General features: G+C 37.4%; 1 protein-coding gene across 1 annotated transcript in view; it reads right to left on the bottom strand.

The window, feature by feature from the left end:
* The window catches only part of LOC149205226 (ran guanine nucleotide release factor, putative (Mog1/PsbP/DUF1795-like photosystem II reaction center PsbP family protein)), a 398167-nt gene that overhangs the window by 164037 nt on the left and 213837 nt on the right, over window positions 1–20293 (bottom strand). The window contains exons 6-7 of the mRNA XM_089394961.1: window positions 8361–8408; window positions 8197–8273 (exon numbers count right to left, since the gene is read on the bottom strand). Of these exons, the coding sequence (XP_089251087.1) occupies window positions 8197–8273; window positions 8361–8408 (125 nt within the window). The remainder of the gene's footprint in view (window positions 1–8196; window positions 8274–8360; window positions 8409–20293) is intronic.

Raw genomic sequence — 20293 nt, forward strand, 5'->3', positions numbered from 1 at the left:
CTTCTTTGTCTCTTTATCTCTTTATCTCACCCCCCCAAACGCACATGCTCTCACTCCATATCTATCAATCTCTCTGTCCCTCATTCCCTGTCTCCATCTCTCTCTTCTTTCTCTTCACCTTCCATCTATATCTCTGTTATGAAACCAACTCAAGAAAAGATAGAAAAGATAGATCAACGCCTTAGAATTCAGCCTCTTTGAGGGGGCAACCTCCTTTACATTACATAAATGAACAATTCTCCGATGATACAAATGACAAAACCTCCTTTCTATATATACGAGTCTAAGGAGTCACAATATAACCCAGCCGACCTAACAATAATAATATAAAGCCACAAAAATAACAATAGAAGGATTCTATGGGGCACAGTAATAACAATATGGGGGCAATAGGGGCACAACAATATTAATAAGGGGTATAACTACAATAGTAATGCGGTAATCACTAGTATTATAGGGACCCAACATGCCCCTCTCCTTCAAAAAAGTGTTGTCCTCAACGCTTCAATAGTTCTGGATACTTCTGTATAAAATTCTCATCCTCCCATGTGGAATCTTCAACAGATAAGTTCTTCCACTTGATAAGATACTCTGAAATTGATCGATTTCGTAGTTGTCGAGTTCTTTTTTCTGTGACTGCTTCCGGTTCCAATATAATTTTTCCTTCCTCGTCAAGTTTTGGCAATATTGTTTGAACTGGAAGCTTGTCGCCTATAACCTTCTTTAAACATGAAACATGGAAAACTGGGTGCAATCGAGAAGCTGCAGGAAGCTCCAATTTGTATGCCATAGTACCAATCTTTTGCAACACCTTGTATGGACCATAATACTTTGGTGATAATTTATTATCCTTCTTCGCTTGCTTGAGGGACATTTGCTTATATGGTTGTAGCCGTAGGAATACCCAATCACCTACATCAAAACTTCTTTCGCTGCGATGTTGATCTGCCTGTTGTTTCATTCTATTCTGTGCCAACACGAGGTTATCCTTTAAGAGTTGGAGGACTTGTTGTTGATGTTCAATGTGATGTTCCACTGCTTGAACCTTAGAATTTTCTCTTAAATATGATGTGATGGCTGGTGGCTGATACCCATAAAGTGCCATAAATGGGGTCATTTTTGTTGCTGTATGGAAGGAAGTGTTATACCACCATTCAGCCAAAGGCAACCATTTGACCCATTGTGTCTGTTTATCAGATACAAAGCACCGAAGATATCCTTCCAAACATTTGTTTACTATCTCAATTTGGCCATCAGATTGAGGATGATAAGATGAGCTATGAGCTAACTGAGTACCAAGACAAGAAAATAATTCTGTCCAAAAATTCCAGTGAAAATGGGATCTCTGTCACTTACAATAATCTTTGGGTTTCCATGTAGCTTTTGAATTGTTTCCATAAATGCAGTAGAAACTGTACTGGCCTTAAATGGATGTGATAATGCACAAAAGTGTGCATACTTGGTAAGTCTGTCAACTACCACCATGATGACACTCTTTCCCTCAGACTTGGGTAAACCTGTGATAAAATCCATTGAAACCTCCTCCCAACGTTGCCTTGGAATGGATAAAGGTTGTAATAGACCCGGTGTCTTAATTGTTTCAACTTTATTTTGTTGGCAAACCAAACATTCCGCCACAAACTTTTGAATATTTGATTTAAGGCCATCCCAAAAAAATTATGTCTTAACCCTGTGGTAAGTTTTTAAAAATCCTGAGTGCCCTCCTAAGGGAGAAGTGTGCAATTCCATAAGAATCTTTTGTTTTAGCTGGGAATTCTTACAGAGGTATAAGCGATCTTTGTACCATAACGAATCATTTTGCCAGCTAAATGTATCAGACGTACTGGAATCTTGTTGTAATTTTCGAATAAGTGCCCACACTTCTTCGTCATTCTTCCATTCCTCCCTTGCTTCGTTTATCCAATCTCTTTGGATAATAGAAATGGCGCACAAAAATGCTTCTACATCCTCATCCTTTCTTGAGAGTGCATCTGCCACCACATTTTGCTTCCCTTTTTTGTAGATGATTTCAAAGTCATAACCCAACATCTTTGTGACCCACTTTTGTTGCTCTTCAGAGGATAATCTTTGTTCTAAAAATTATTTAAGGCTATCATGATCCGTTTTTACCTTGAAGTGTCTTCCCATTAGGTAGGGTCGCCATTTCTTAAGTGCATGGAGTATTGCCAACATTTCCTTCTCATAAATAGCTTTGCTTAAAAACTTTCCCTTGATTGGACGACTTTCAAAAGCAATGGGTCTTTCATCTTGCATTAGAACAGCACCAATTCCATTTCCTAAAGCATCACATTCCACAATAAAGGTTTTTGTGAAGTCTGGTGTAGCTAAGACCGATGCTTGGCACATTGCCTCTTTAAGATGTTCAAAGGCCTTTGTTGCTTCCGGAGTCCATGAAAATGCATCTTTCTTCAATAATGTTGTTAGAGGTGTTGCTATTCTCCCATAATTCTTAACAAACTTGTGATAATACCCTGTCAACCCGAGAAATCCTCGCAGATGCTTTATGGATGTGGGAATTTTCCATTCCTTAATGGCTTTAATTTTGCTAGGGTCTACCTTAACTCCTTCATGAGATACAATATGACCCAGATATTCCACCTCTTGTACTCCAAAGAAACATTTGGGTCTTTTTGCATATAATTATTTCTCCTCCAATAGTTGTAGCACCCTGTCAACATGTTCAACATGATCCTTCCCAGACTTGCTGTAGATTAGTATATCATCAAAAAATATTAACACAAATTTTCTAAGGAATGGTTTGAAAATTGAATTCATCAAACCTTGAAATGTTCAAGGTGCATTGGTAAGGCCAAAAGGCATGACCAAAAATTCATAATGACCCTCATGAGTTCTAAATGTTGTTTTCGGAATGTCTTCAATCTTCATTCTGATTTGATGATATCCTGAACGAAGATCCAACTTGGTGAAGTAAATTGATCCATGCAATTCATCCAGTAATTCATCAATGACAGGAATGGGAAACTTATCTTTAATAGTGAGCTTGTTGAACTCCTTATAATCCGGACACATGCGCCATGATCCATCCTTCTTGTGCACCAATACGACTGGAGCAAAGAAAGAACTTTGACTTGGTTGAATTATACCAGCCTCTAGCATTTCTGCAACCATACGTTCAATTTCACTCTTTTGGGCATAGGGATATCTGTACGGCTTGATGTTTGGAGGAACACTTCCTGGAATCAGATGAATAGCATGATCATGATCACGAATAGGTGGGAGACCTTTGGGAGTCTCAAATACCTTGGAATGATTGTCCAAGACTTTTTGGAGATCTGGAGAAATAGATGATTCCACTGTGGACACATCGAGCGAACATAATTGTGCAATTACACCTCTTTGTTCCTTTTTTAGAAGCTTTGTCATACCATTAGAGCTGATTATCTTTCCCGGTTTCCCTGCAATACCCCTTAATTCAACTTCCTTTCCTTCGACAGAAAATTTCATGAAAAGTTCTTGAAAATTAAAAGCTATTGTACCCAAGGATTGTAGCCATTGGACTCCTAGTACAACATCAGCACCTCCCATTGGAATGGAAAGCATTGGGCTAGTTAATACATATTCTCCCATGGATAGCTTGATATTATGGCACTTTCTAGAGCAATTTATTGTTCCTCCATTTGCAATCATCACTTGACACTCTGGTGCTGGATATAGGAAGCAATTCAATTCTTTTGCTACCTTACAATGAATAAAATTGTGGGTGCTTCCTGAATCAATCAACACTATTACCTTTTTCTTCTTGATTTGTCCTTCTATCTTGATGGTTTGAGGAGTGGTAATTCCCGCCAATGCATTACAAGATATGGTCGGATTTATTTGTTCTTCATCTAGGCTTTGTTCCTGGAGTATATCCTCTTCTTTTGACATTTCTTGCTCCTTTTCTTCTTCCTCTTCACAATCTATGTAGAATAATTTCTTCTCAGCACACTTATGACCTTTAGTGTATTTGCTATCACAACTGTAACAAAGCCCTTTTGCTCTTTTTTCTTCCAATTGTTGAGGTGTCAACCTTATAGGTTGTGGAAGACTAGGGGCAACAACACTTCCGTCTTTATAGTTGTGAGTGGTCTGCTTCCTGGTTGCCATAATTTTGCTTTCCATTTTTCTTGCTAACCTGGATGCCTTCTCTAATGAATCAGGTTCCCAAAGGCGAACATCATGTTGGATATTATCCTTTAAAGACCCTATGAACACATCAATCCTATGCTCCTCTGGAATATCTTTTACCCTTATGTTCAATTTTTGGAACTCCTCAATGTGCTCCATTATTGAACCCTTTTGTTTGAGACTTATCAATTGGCTAAAAAAAGTGTTGCTTTTTGTACCCTCATAATGTGTTATCAATTCTTTCGTAAAAATTTCCCAAGTGATAAATTGTTTACGAGAGCAAAGCCATTGATACCATACAAACTGATTTGGTTCCAAATATAAAGTTGCCATACGTACCTTTTGTGTGTTTTGCACATTATTGAGATCAAAAAATTGCTCCATCTGTAATATCCATGTTGCGGGATCCTTGCCATCAAACTTCCTCATATCGATTTTTGGAATATGGTGGGTCTTCGATCCAACAATAGAGTCTATGGAATCATGATTAACATTTCTTTTGTTCGCATCATGAGTTTCCTTTACAACCTTTTCACCATTAGTAAGTATTTCTTGTAGAAAATTTGTCAAATTTGTCTTCAAATCTGCCATGTATGTCTTCAAATCTGTCTTCAAATCTGCCATGTCTCTCTTCAAATCTGTCTTTGAATCATCCATCTTAGCTTCCATGCCCTTTATCTTAAATTCTACGCCATTTATCTTAGATTCCACGCCATTTATCTTAGCTTCTGTTAGCTTTTGTGAGCGTGACATTTGTTGCACTTGTTCTTGTAATTTTGATATATCATGTAGCATTTCTTCCTCTTCTTCATGAGTCATGCTAGAGCTTTCAGGTTCCTTACTAGGTGTTTGCATTTTCTTTCCTCGGGGCATCAGTTACCAATAATAATGCTTTACTATGCCCTTTGAATTCCTTCAAACCAAGCTTACGCAAAAATTTAAAGAAAACTACACACCTTTTTTCACTTCGTAGAAGCCTGATATTGAATCTGATGTATCTCTGTAATTTCGGCTCATCCAATTTTGAAATTGTGACCTGTAGTAGCCTTCTGCGTCCTCTTTCCAATGCCACCAGTCTGATCCAAATTGGATTCTCCAAGGAAGAGTTATGCAAAATCTCCCACAGTGACCTGCTTATAGACTAGTTTAGTAGAGCCAACTTGTACGACGTGCCACGAATCATTGTTTCAACCTTTGGCTCTGAAGAAATATATACAAGAAACTACAGTCTGTCCTCTTTCTGTACCTTCTTCCGAAATTTCAATCCGACACTCAGAAAGAAAGTTATGACGATTTTCCCCAGGTCACCTGTTTGGAATGTAATTCAGGAGTCTGCAAGAAGACCAACTTCCTCAGATCATATCTCCGCAAATATAGCGCGAAAAGTTCTGAAATTTGGACCCAAGATTCAGCGCGATGTCTTATCAAATGGGTTTTTTTTTTAACTTCTGAAACGCCGCAGAAAAAAAGTTATAATGAAAATGCCACGATGACCTGTTGGGAGCAGCGAAACCCTAGAATCCAAGGCTCTGATACCAAATGTTCTGAAACCAGCTCAAGAAAAGATAGAAAAGATAGATCAACGCCTTAGAATTCAGCCTCTTCGAGGGGGCAACCTCATTTACATTACATAAATGAACAATTCTCCGATGATACAAATGACAAAACCTCCTTTCTATATATACGAGTCTAAGGAGTGACAATATAACCCAGCCGACCTAACAATAATAATATAAAGCCACAAAATAACAATAGAGGGATTCTATGGGGCACAGTAATAACAATATGGGGGCAATAGGGGCACAACAATATTAATAAGGGGTATAACTACAATAGTAATGGAGTAATCACTAGTATTATAGGGACCCAACAATCTTTATCTCCCTCAGTCTCTCTATATCACCCCCAAAACATACACGCCCTTCTTTGATTTTGTCACCTTAGCTCTGATACCATGTTGAGAAATATAGGGCAAAAACAAAAGGTGATTTCTCTAGCAATGATAATTGCTTGTGAATCCTTTTTACTTCTTTAGATTAGGTTCTTCTTTGACTTAGATTATTATAGTGTTCTTCTTCTTCAAACAGCTACCAAACCATATGGCATAAACAATAATGAGACAAGAGACACAAGATGTAGGCGATCAACCAAGGCCAAAACCCAAACAAATTCTTCTTCTTATAGAATCTTAATGTGACGAATTCCACGACCAAGGCACTCGGCCTATTAACTTCTCCAAGACCAAGTCACAAGGCCCTTCTTCACTGCTTCTTCTTCTTGACCAAGTCAACACTAGTCAAACTGACTTCTAGCACTGCAAATTTCGACCTTCCTCCACAGTCCTGCGATTCTCAGTTGCCTGAAACTTCTGCAAGTTCACATGTGTGGGCTGAATTATGGATCTTGATGGTGATTTCCTTCTTCACTTGACTTGAGGGCTTCTCCTTGTGACCTCGGCTAGCAAGAATGTTGGATTCGTGACCTTCTTGATGACTTCTCCAAGGACTGATATGATGCTACTGTAGAAGCCCTAGTTTCTGACACACGTGTGGGGACAATAGCCCAAATGTGCCAAAATACCTTGGTTTTTGTTCCTCCTTTTCTTCGCTTGATGATGAGCCCTTTCTCTAGTGTTTCTCGCACTTCTTTCTCTATTCAGATGCTTGATCGGATTGTTCTTCAAGTGATGCTGAATGCTCCTATATATAGTTGTATGTCCATGCAAGATAAGCCAACTTCATCTTGTGCCTAGGCTGACATGCTATTCTAGAATCATCTTCATTTATTTTGAAGGCCGACTTGAGGGAGTGCTTGTGAGAAGGTCTTAGAGGGTTTATGACTCAAATATATTCTCTTATTACAATGTATAACATGCCCAAATCGGTCTTCAATACTTGACATTGACTCAATAGACTTCACGACTTGATGACCAAACCTAATAGCTCACAATGGGAGCTTCATCTATAAAAATAAAATTCCTTGATCATGAAACCCATGACTCAAGCATTACAAAATAATTTTATCTTTCTTCTTTACATCAATTACATAAAATCATGATTACACATGCCATTATGAAGACCGAACCTAGTTACATATTTCAACAAGATCCTCCTCATCAATATCACCCTTTATGCATTAAAATAAGATAGAAAAAGATTAACATGCCTAATCAGTGATTTTGCTTGAGTGAAGGGTACATTTTTACTACGGCCATGATAGAGGAGTTCAACAATCAAGCCATCAACATGAAGGTACATAGAGGGCTTGGTGCTCTTGATTAAACGTCAGTTCCATACCCTCATACATCATAGCATCAAATAGAAAGGTTACAATCTTGCCAATCCTAAATCCTAAAAACTGTTAAGTTTGCTAAATTTTGAATGGGATCTAAATTCTACTTTCTCCATATAGAATCCAATGATGTTGGAACCACTTTCAAACATCGTAAAACAATTAATAATAATGTTAAAAATTGAAGTAAAAGGATGTGAATCTCATGAGCGGAATCATGGGAAATGAAAACAACAAATTTCCCCTTGTTTGAGTGATGGAAAATAGTTGCAACATCTTCAGAGCTCAATCCCGTAACTCACTTTTCAAAAATTAGAGTTATAAGGTGACAATGAGAGAGTCAAAGCAAGAACTTATTGTGATAATTACCCAAATTATTCCAATAAATTGAAATTATTGCGATATATAATGGCAATATTATCGCTGAAGTTGGTTTTGGCGATATTACTGCGATAATTTCGATAATATCACAATAAGTGCATCACATAACACCATGTGTCATTGTACAAATTCGTCATGCAATCAGATATAAATAATCCATATATCCATTATGGATTTCAATTCTTTGTCCTTCTTACATTGCATATTCTCTAATTAATGAGCAGGTTTGTTCATTAAATATAACAAAAATATTTCCTTCCAAACACAGGTTAGAAAGAAAAGACTTCTAATTCACTCCATAAGTTTTAGAAAATTATGAAATAGTCAAAACTCATATAGATTTGCAATAAAACAAGATTTCCTTCCCAGACCAACCTGATCATTAAAGGTTCATATGCAGTGATAAGTAAATCAGTGCCAACTCCTTTCAGACGGATGTTTGCCAAATAAACCTGCATAAAGAAAACCAAAACAAGATTGTAGGAAATGCCATAGCGATTCCCTAAATTGAAACAGATGAAAAAGAATGAACAACATACCCTTACTGTATTCCGTGCCTCCCTCCCTTGCCTACCTTTTGAAACTGCCTGCACTTCATTCATGCAAATTAGAGAAACTGAGAAATGATAGACATAACCAGTAGTATAAGTTAACTTCAACTCTGTAAATTGTCAAATGCTTAAAAAAGTACAACTTCCTCTAAAACTATGTAACACCCCAGTTTTGTCTCCAAATTGGCAATGAATATCTGTAAAACTAAATATGATGAATGCTCAATGGCCAAGCAATGTAATATGTAAACATTGTACATTGAAAGTAATAAAATAAATGCATCACTGCCTGCAATACAAACAAGGATAGAGTCATGGGGAGGGCTATGATTCCACAAAAGAGTGGACTAAATGGGGGGTCCAAGGGAAATCCCACATGCCTAGAATCCCGTGTCATTTTCCTAAAGTATTTGTCATTACAATATAGTCCCCACTTGACTTATTAGAACCAATCACTGAATGCATGTGTGAAGTTGGTAGAAAAGTCATCTCACATATTATTGAAGCATGGGATGAGTACACTCATGATGGGAATTATGTCATTGAATGCATCACACCGACTTTTGATAGAATGAGTTGTGTACAATCAACTTGGGGAACTGTGAGAGTCAAACATGGATGGGAAAGGAAATTCAAGTTGGGAGGTGTGTAGCAATTTTCAGAAAGCAAGAAGGGAGGAAAACCATAGTGTTGGGCTAGGAAAGAATAGGCAGCCACAATGTGTGTAAAAATAGCTTTTTTGGGCTGGGAATTACATGAAGAGCTTGGATGTCATCCCTATGAGGAAGATCTTGTTGAAAAATTACCCCCAAGTGTTTCTGTAAAAGCAATGGTGAGCACTTCTATTACAACTTAATTTCTTGGAGCCCCCATCTAAGAGATACTTAGCCAGTCTATGCTGGAGCCTTGGAGAGGAAGGAGATTGTCTGAGGGATTGTGGTGCAGAGAAGGAAATCTCATCCCTTGGGTTGTGCAGAATAATGGGGTAGAGAGTTAGGCAGTTGGAATTACTATAGGAATTATGTCACTGAATTTACTAGGTATTGGGCTGTGCGAGTGAATTATAGACACCCATAGGAGCCTTTTCATCCTTGTGGATTCATAGCCATAGCTCAGGGGTGGCCTATTGTAAAGAGAATTGGTGCAACAACGCATATGGTTGGGTTGAATGTCCAATATCTACAGCCAGTTGTGTAAATATGATTTTGAAAGTAAGTGTTTGTTCACTGCTCTTAATTACAGTTTCAATGTTATGCTTGAATGTTGTGCTTGGTTTGTGATTTCTGTGTTTAAATGCTACTGTGCATGTTAGATAGTCTGTATTCACAATTTTAATTATTATTGATGGTTGCATGACCCTGTATGTCATGCTAAGCGAATTTGTTGTTTAAATTCATTGTTTAAAAATGGTATTAGAGTCAGATTTGTAGTAAGGTGGCTTAGGCTGGAAGTCTAGGTATATTACAAAATAAATGTCCCAACAGGATTTCTGCAACAACTGCAGGCTCAATCCACATTTTAAGCTGCTAGTGGATGAATTTCATGTGCATATTTGTTCAAAATCCAAGTATATTCTGCAGTATCAAGGAAATGGGTTTGATAAAATCATAAATCACTGTCACTTATCAAGAAAATATAATCATAAGGAGTAATCCTCATGAACAGGATATCCAACAGAATTTAGGATCCGCTATCAAAACCTGACTGAGTACAAATACAAAGAAATAAGGTTTGATTACTAGGAAGTTAGGATATCACAGATACTTTGGTTTATATTTCCATTGCTATATGAGAATTTGTATATTTTGGGAATACAACTTACATTCAATTCACACTCATGTTTCAGGATTTCACTAGGGAAAAGACAAATTTGTGGATTTCAAGATATAACAGTTGTGTAGGATTTATTGGCAGGTTAAATCTTGATAAATTGAGAAAGCTTGAAAGATTACATCATTTTACGACTGTCACGTACAATGTGGGTAATAATTCAACTTTTTTTTCATTTTCTTTTTTAATATGCTTCCAAATATAAAATGATTACAGCATATCAACCAAAAACTTGGTGCCAACTGAGGTCAAACACCATAAAGTCACACTAGGGGCAATACATGAAAATCCCCTATGACCTCAACTATTTAAATCTAACTAGTATCTTATCAAAACCAACCTTTGGCCCACAAAACAATGCATCCATACAAAACCATAAAGTTTGTTATTTAAAGAGCTGTTGCAAACATCAGCAATATATGTAATTCTCTTGGCTTGATGATATAATCACTGGAAAAAATCACAATTTTCCCTTTTTTTGAATATATCACAATATTTTGAAAATATAATGAAATATTGCAAGAAAATGGAAAATAGTGGCCAAGTTATAAATTTTTTGGGATTCTTTTGCTCACTTTAAAGAGGAAAAATGTTAATTTTTCACAATGTTCAATACTGTAACAATCACTTAAACAATTTCTTCGTCCACTAGCAATCACTTTTCCAATTTATTTTCGATCACCCAATAACAGTGAGCGATTGTAGATAGAACAGTAAACAATATGCACAATAGAAGACCGCCAAGATCAATGAGACACAGAGATTTAGGTCAAAGACCAAGGAAAAACCGCACAAGGGGGAAAACCCAACCAGATTCTTCTTCTATTAGATATTCATCAAATTTTCAGAAGAGATATAGTCCAAGTACATCCATCAACAATAGTCAAAGTCAAAGCCTTGACTTCCAAGTCAACCAATCCAATAACCAATCAAATATGAGCAATAAAGTCAAATCTGGTTAAAGTACCAGTTCTGCAATTTTGGCACTGTCAAAGTTCCATCAACAGCAGCCCTCACAATCGAAGTCAACGGTCAACAATGCTCAAAAAACTTCGGTCAACTAGTCAAAGAATGTGGCCTCTTCTCTTCAATCAAACCCAGTCAAAACAGATCCAAGATTCCTCCTGCAATTTGGTCAAAGTCAACAGTCAACCTGCATTCAACCCTAGCTTCAGATTTGCGGTCAAAGATGGTCAAAGTGCCTGAAATAATTCGGTCAACATCTCATTCAAAGTGGTCTTCCAAAACAGATCATATTTCAGTCAAACCAAGTCACCCCAAGTCAACGTTGGTCAAAGGAGGACAAAAAACAAAAGTCAACACAGTCAAACAGAAGTCCTCTTCCTTTCGCATGTGTGAAGTCAACCTGCAATATTTCAGAGATGTATGAACCAATGATGAAAATGTGGTGTGATGTGATGCCCCCAAGTGAAGTCAACTTAGGTCAATTTATATGAGTTAGGAGGTCAAATTTCTCTCTCTATGTCGACTTATACTTTTCAAGTTGATTTGGACCAGCATTAAAAAATAAAAATAAAAATTCCATGTGCAAATTTAATTTTTCTGAAGTGGGAGAGGGGTCTCTTTAGGGTTTGTCGGGCTTCTCCAAGGAGGGAATTTCTCCCTCAGCTGCCAATCTTCAAAACTCCCTCTCAACTAAGGAGGAATTTTCAATTTCAACTGCATCATAAGTCTCATCTCGGATGTACATGTCTCATCATCATCGCTGCATCATATCACATCTTGTCTCATCTCTGCTCTTTTGTTGAACAATGATGTCTCGATCTAAGAAGAAGAATCATCATAGGGGAGATCAATATACCACTAGGGTAAAGATCTTCCAAACCCCATGTCCAACCGGCTGATCGAAAATCCATCCAGATAATAGGGGAGATCAATTTACCACTAGAGTAAAGATCTTCCAAACCCTATATTATTGACAATAAGGGAGATCGATTTGCCACAAGAGACAAAGATCTTCCAAACCCTATGTCACCCAGCTTGATCTTAGTGATCAAGTGGTTGAACACTATGCATCCCGGACTTAGGGAGATCAATTTACTAGACGTGTCTGCCATAGGTAAAGATCTTCCAACCTAAGTCTCCTCACTCATTGGCCAGATGAGTGGCAATCCCAACAAGCCTGGCTTGTAGATAGGATGATGAGTGGCAATCCCAACAAGCCTGGCTTGTAGATAGGATGCATGCTAGGGTATGTACTCCATCAAGTCTCAAACTTGACTAGGGGAGATCAACCTATCAAAAATATAAGGATATTCCAACCCTATAGCTCCAAGGAGTAGCACATGCCCCCAGGAGCTCCTAGAGCTCAATATTCGTGATCAGTCATGACCCCTTCCTGGAAGGGTCACATCCACCAATCCAAGCTACTCTCTGAAGACCAAGAACTTCCATTTCGGCAAAGGCCTAGTAAGAATGTCAGTTATCTGCCTGTCAGTCGAGATGTGATGGAGCCTTGTTGCTCCTCTCTGCACCATATCCCATATATAGTGATATTTAATCTCAATGTGCTTGGACCTATCATGAAACATAGGATTCTCTGGAGGTCGGATCCCACTCTTATCGTCGCGGTATATCACAGTCGTATCCAATACCTACTCAAACAGCTCTCTAAAGAGCTTCCTCAACCATACTGCTTCACAGTTAGCCATGTTAGCAAAAATGTACTTAGCTTCAGTCTTACTAAGGGCAACAAACTTCTTCTTCCTACTCATCAAGATATCATGGCATACCCAAGCTAAAACAACACGCAGATGTGCTCTTCCTGTCAATGACCCTACCAGCCCAATCAACATCAGTATATCAATGAAGTCTGAAGCCTTTAGCAGAGTATCTCAATACATGATTGATAGTCCCATGCAGGTATCTCAGCACATGCTTAGCAGCAACCCAATGTGCATGTAATGGCTCTGCCATAAATTGGCTCAAAGTGTTGATAGCAAAATATATGTCTGGTCTAGTGTCCACTAAGAACATCAATGCCACAATCAATTGTCGATACTCAGAAGAATTTTCCAAACCAGATCCCGTAGCTTCACCACATAACTTCTTAAAATTCATCTCCATTGGTATGGCCATGGATTTGCATTCCACCATTCCAAGTCTTTCCAACAATTTGACAACATTGTAATATTCCTTCCTAAATTTTCCTAATGTTTGGAAAATAAAATTTTGACAATTTTGATTAATACTAGCTCAAGGCAAATTTTGGTAGAAAACATAGTAGAAATACTTTATTTGCATGCTAGTGGAATATGGGGCCCACATGAAGTACGCACTTGGGGAAGAAGGAATTCGAATTCCTTGAGGCAAATCAAATTGGTGGAGGGACCCACAAGGAATGCATGGCCAACAATTATAAAAGGAAGGAATGAGGGAGCAATAGGGGTCTTTTGTCTATTTGAAAATCGAATTTGCCTTAGTTGTTCAGCTGAGCCAATATTGTGTTGTTTAGCACAAGAGCTTCCCAAGGAGAGAAGCTCAACCTTTCTTCGGTGGACTTCAAGTGCCACCCAAGGAAGGCTTTCCTTCATCACTGAGACTGGAAGAAGCATTAGCTACAGGTCCCACGCATTTCTGGGGGTAGAGTACACAGTTTGGGAGCCACCACTGCGCAGAGGGAGAAGTCACTTGTTGTTTGTGGAGCAGTGTTGTTGGGGAATTGACCAAAGAAGCTACAGGAGTGTTCTTTCATCATTTTCAGGAGTGTGGAGGGCAGCTACATCCAAGAGGACCAGCCTGCAGTTCTCACCTCCTCATAAACGAGACTGTGTCATCTCCTCCATGACTGCACAGTCATTAGAGTGAGACTCTTTTGGGGCAGCATCATCCAAGGGAGTTTGGAGTTGGGGTGTTGGGAAATCATTTGGAGGGGGAGGGCCATTTGAGGAGGATCATTAGAGTTGGAAGAGTAGAGATTGACAGCATCAGTCACAGTAACAGAATTCGAAATTGGAGGGCCAAGCTATGAAGGGTCAAATTTTGAAAGTTGGAACCAAGGGAAACCCTTTCTGGGTTTTTTTGGGTTTTGGGCAAGGAGCACACTCGTAATTTTATATAATTTTCTGGGCACTCTAGAGTGGGCAAATCAGGGGGCGAAGTCAGGCAGCAGTGTAGCTTTGGAGCAGCAACACAGTTTTTTGGAGGAGCTTGCTATTGTACTTGTTGGCTTTCCTGTATTCATCACCTGGTGCTTGCAGCTTGCCTTGTGAAAGCCCGAGTGCATTTTCTCCAACTCATTTGTACCACAACAACTATTATTAATAAAACCTTGGCTAGTTTGTGGATTTGGAGAAATTTTTGGTTTATGTGTATGCATTTCTGAAAATTTGTGTTGCTATCTTTGCATGTCTTTGTTATCATTGTAAAATTTCCATTAGGAATATTACAAACATATTTTCCTTGAGAAAGGAAAATTTCACCAAGTCTTTGCCACACCTCTAAGCCCGGGTCTCTGAATCAAACCAAGGTCTTTCATCTCAAACTCAAAGGCCAACTCCCTCTTACATTAGAGGATAAGAGGTTCACCATCGATCAAAAATAAATCAACAACATATAATACCAGAATCAAAGGCATACCTTGGATTTACCTTCTAGTAAATCCAAGCTTCATCAAATAGCTATCAATGCGAGCATACCAAGCCCTACAGGCTTGCTTCAATCCATAAAGGGATTTCTTCAACCTACACACATGAGTCTTCATCTAAGTTGCACTGAAACGGATACGGGAACGGATACGGATACGGGGTTTGAAACGGATACGACAAATTTTCAAAATATGAGGATACGATACGGCAAGGAAACGGCATGCATATATATATATATATATATATATATATATATATATATATATATATATAGATATATATTTCATATTACCATTCATCTTTTAGAATCTAGAATCTAGAATCTATATCTAAAAATGCATAGTCATTGTCATGAATTCAACATAAACAAATCATCATCATCAATTCAGCATAAAAATTGTCATCATCATTAGTGATTATTATAACATTCAACATATTATCATCATCATTAATAATGTAATCAGAAATGCAACAGCCTTTGTGCTTTCGGGTCCAACTCCTTCAAAGAACGTGTCATGCATGGCAGATGATATCTATCTTCCTTGCATGACAATTAAAAGGCCCATGGGATCATTGGGATATTCCATCAAGACCTATCTGAACATTTCAATCTTCTCAATGTCAGCTTGGTCTTGTGACTATATGCAGGCACAAGATTGGCTAGAGAAGATTTGTTATATTGGAGGGATTTATGAAATCAAAAGCAAAATCAATGACAATTAACAAAACCTTAACCAAAATGAAAATTAATCGCTCAAATAAATCTCTTTACGAAGACATTCATCAAACCCCTTTATTTGCATTTTTGAACATCTATCTTTTTCTTAGTAAGAATTTTTGATAAATATATGGAGTGTTGTTGTTTCTAAAGATTTAGAAAAGATTTTATGAGACTCTGTTTATAGTGAGTTTATTTGCAAATCTGATTTCTTCATTTTTATTATTTATTTATGGCTATGCAAATTTTCAAGCTTTTTAACATTTTAAGGGTGGATTTTGATCACAATTTTCGTGGATCCGTTTTACCGGAAACGGATCCAAAAAAATTTAAATCCCTTGGAAACGTATCCAATTCCAAATCTAAAGTTTCCGATTTTTTGAAACGGCACAAAAACGTTTTTACAGTGTTTCGGACAAGAATCGTATCTGTTTATGTATCGGAAACGGGGAGCCGCGTTTCTGGGAAATTCTTCAGGAGTTTCCGGTAACTTAGGTCTTCATGTATGTTCTTCAAGGCCTTGTGATTGCTCCAAGTATAATTCTTCCTTGAGAATGCCATGTAGAAATGCGGTCTTTGCGTCCATCTAATAAGTGTCCATCCTTGGCTAGAAGCAAGAGCGACAAGATCAAAGGTAGTATATCAAGCAACAGGTGCAAAAATCTCATCATAATCCTCTCCTTTCTGGGAGAATCCTCCAGCCACGAATTTCGCTTTGTACTTCTCAATACTTCCATCCACACCATGCTTAATTTTGTATATCCATTTAGAAGTCACAACAGATTTCCCTTTGGGTCTCAAAACCACTTCCCACACATCATTCTTCATGATGGACTCATATTCTTCGGCCATAGCATCCTTCCACACTTGTTCTTTCACTGCTTCTTCAAAAGTGCATGGTTCAACTTGTATAATGTTGCTCATAGCTACAACATATCCCTGATATCGACATGGCTTCTTGCTTTCTCTGAAGGTTCCTCTTATGGCAGCAGGTCTCTCAACATCCTGTAAGGTGTCACGAAGGCAATGGTCTCTTGCTAGCAGAGGGAGGATCACACGTAGGGGGGTCCAAGGGATCCATGGGTGCCATGGGTTCATCAAGAAGATCAAGCTCAATCTTAGGCTCAGGCATAGGAGGCTCTTCTTGTACATCCATGGCATCATCCTTTCCCTCAACATTGGTAGGGGGGGACTATCCCTTGCCTTCCCAAGAGCAGCATCTTCATCAAATGTCACATCCCTACTAAACTCTATATTCCTTTGACCAAGTACATATATTCTATAAGCTTTAGAATTTTCACAATAACCAACAAAAGTACCTTTCTTTCTTGAAGCTTCCAACTTGGTCCTCTTCTCCTTCAACACATGAAAGTAAACACGACAACCAAATATCCTTAAGTGTCCAACCTTGATCTTCATACCTATGAAGGCTTCTTTGGGAGTCTTGTCACCTAAGACTCGGTGAGGAGTTCTATTTTGAACATTAGCAGGTTCTCCCCATAAAAACTTTGGCAACTTTTGATCATGCAAAATAGCTCTCGTTACTTCCATGATAATCTTGTTCTTCCTTTTATCTACACCATTTTGTTCGGGATTATAAGGTACGATAGTCTCCTTCTTGATTCCAGCTTTCTTGCAAAAGCCAATGAATTCATTTGAAGGGAATTCTCCTCCATTGTCAGTCCTCAAAATTTTGATCTTCTTTCCAGTTGATTTTCCACCAGTGCCTTGAAGTCCCTAAACATGTCAAGTGCTTGATCCTTGTTTTCTAAGAAGAAAATCCATGTCTTTTGGGAGAAGTCATCCATAAAGATTATATAGTACAAGTAGTCACCAATAGAGGTCACAGGCATAGGTCCACACAAATCAGAATGTATAAGTTGATGTATTACATTGGTTCTACTTCTACTTGAAGGGAATGATCCCTTCACATACTTTCCACTTGCACATCCTTGAAAAACTCCTGTTGACCACTACCGGTCAACTACCCATAGCAGTACACCCCCTTTTCTTTGCAAAAAGGGTAGCGCTTGATCGACATGTCCGTGCCATTCGACAGTCATCGACAGCTTGATCAATTTATGTTGTAAACCCAGTCTGCATGTATAAATTGTAAATAATCTTAGCAGATATGAGTCATGTATGTAAATTGCCTAGGTGGACCTAATTTTCTAAGTGATAATCTACGTTCTGAAAGGTTTTTCGTCTCACCGATCCATGATCGGCAGAGTTTTCCTTCAGCCTAACCCCAAAGCCGGAATGGATTTTGTCATTAGAATCTTAGGAGAATCCTAGTGTGTTAATCTGCTAGATTATAGTTGTGTCGCAGAACTGGGTGGTTTATGAGGGTCTATGTCAAATGGGTTCTCCCCCTTGAGATGTAAAATTGTGAAAGTCATGATGTAAAGTGTCTTGAGGGTTAGAAAATATTTTAATCCCCTCATAAGTCCTAAGTCCTAGGTCCTAGGTGATTTCTCCAAAGGCTAAGTTCGAGGATCCATTTAAAAATAAATTAAAAAAAAAATAAAAAAAACTAAAAAAAAAAAATTTAAAAAAAAAATAAAAAATAATAAAATTTATAAAATAAATTAAAATAAATAAATAAAAATTTAGATAAAAGTAAAAAATAATAAAATAAAGTAAAAACCTAAAAATAATAAAATAATAATATTTTTGAGTAAATAAATGCAGAATTTCAATTTTTAATGCATTAAAAAATTCGACGGATGAGATTAAGAGATGTCTTGATCCTCATCGACGGTCGAAATTAGTTTGACATGGATCACTCGAACTAGCTGTTGGGGATTTTTCTTTTAAATAGGGTGCTAGGGGTCATTTGACATCAGATTTGATCTGACAGTCTGGTGCTAAAGAAAGCTCTCTTGTAGTCATTTTTTTGTGCAATAAAGAAGACTTTGGGGTTAAAAATCTTGCTGGTGTTACTCTTCTGAAAATGCTGTAAGATTGTTCTATTTTTTTTTTCTGCATAATTTTATTTTCAGCCATTGATGATAGCTTAATGAAGATTGATCTAGGCACGGGTATCTTGTCTGACCTTTGGGGTTTGAATAATAGTTTAGATTCTGAAATATAGTGGCAGGTATCTCCATTTGATTGGGGTTTCACTATTGTGTTCTCCTTCTATGTTAATGGTTGATTTTAAGCTATGCAGGAAATCCTTTTTTCAGATTACTGGGCGTTAGGGGAAGTTCTCGGCTGAACCAGCCAACTCCCGGGTTGTGTTTTCTGAAAGAGCCCAGCCAGTTCTTGATCTCGGGCTTATCATTCGAAATATTTTTTATGAATGCATGCAGGGTTTTTTGAAGCGTTTTACATTAAAATTAAATTCTGATAATATTACTGTGATTATTGATAAATCTGGCTGCTTAAGAGCTTTCAATTTGCAAATACTGTAATTTTTTTTTTTTTGCTAGGTTTAGGGTTTTCAGTTTTGTTTTATGCACATATCATTTTTGGGTGATTTTTCATTCCAGGTTGCAGGGTTTTCTGAAGATTTCCGAGGGTTTGCTATTTCGCTGTCCAGGGGTTTCAGATATCAGTTGTTTTCAAATCTGGGGTTTCATTATTTACAAGAAGTTAATTTTTATGTGCTCCCCATCAAATTCCAACTCTGCCTGTACGCTGCCAGTGTTTCTCTTCCTCTCCAAACGCATCAATCCATTTTTTCAGCGGCCACCTTCCATACAACTGCTATTACCCATTTGCTCTCCATCTCTGCCTTTTTCTTTTCTCCTCACCTGCAACAGGAAATACCCACGCCCATTCTTCATCACTTCTCCACGTTTTTCCTCTTTCCACCGCCCACGGATCTGTGTACTTATCGCTGCCATAACTGTACATTACAGCAAGCGAAGACAATCCTCGATAGCCTCTTCAAAAAATTCAGAAAATCCATTGCAAACTTTTTCTACTAGCAGCAGATTTCCTCACGCAATCTCCGTTGTCCACGTGATTAATTTTCTCCCACTGCAAATCCCCCAACCTCTCTGCAATCAGCAACGCTGTTTTAAAGCCTGCAAAAAAAAAAAAAAAAAAACGTGGTTCCTTGCGTTTCATCCACCATCACTGCCATCAAGCCTGCCGTCAAGCTGCCTTCGCCCTCCATCGTAGACTTCTCCACTGGAAAACCTGCACACAAGCAAACAATAACCACGGCTGCGTTTTGATTTATGGAAATAAGGTAATGTATATTGTTGTATAGTTTTGTTTTAATTAGAATTGTAAATTCTGTTTTAGCATTTAGATTTATTTCGGTTCTTTTTTTTAATTTTATTTTTTAATTTTTTAAATAACAATTGAAATTAAAAATTCGAGTGTGATGTGATTTGGGTTTTGATTAATCTAAGTTTTAGTTTAAAATTATATATATCTTTTTTTTAAATTTTAGTTTTATTCTATGTTGATTTTAAGTTGAGAATTTTACATCATAATAAAAAAATTTAATAAAAACAAAAAAGAAGAAACATAAAAAATAAAAAATCATTTAAAAAAAAATTGAAAGTTTCTTTTTACTTTTAGGACTTTAGTTTTAGATTTAGATTTGCGGTTGTTTTATTTAGTTTTTCATAAAAAACATATAAAAAATCATAAAAAAGGTTTCTTTAGTTTTAGTTTAGTTTTTTTTTAATTTTAAGTTTTGTTTTATAATCAATAAAAAATATAAAAAAAATAATAATTAAAAAAAAAAAGAAGGAAAAAGTTTCTTTTATTTTTATTTGACCTTAGTTTAAACTTAAATTAGATTT

The sequence above is a fragment of the Pinus tabuliformis genome, chromosome 1_2 (assembly GCF_031772625.1).
Source record: "Pinus tabuliformis cultivar Carrire ecotype Pingquan chromosome 1_2, CPIR1, whole genome shotgun sequence".
NCBI classification, from domain to species: Eukaryota; Viridiplantae; Streptophyta; class Pinopsida; order Pinales; family Pinaceae; genus Pinus; species Pinus tabuliformis.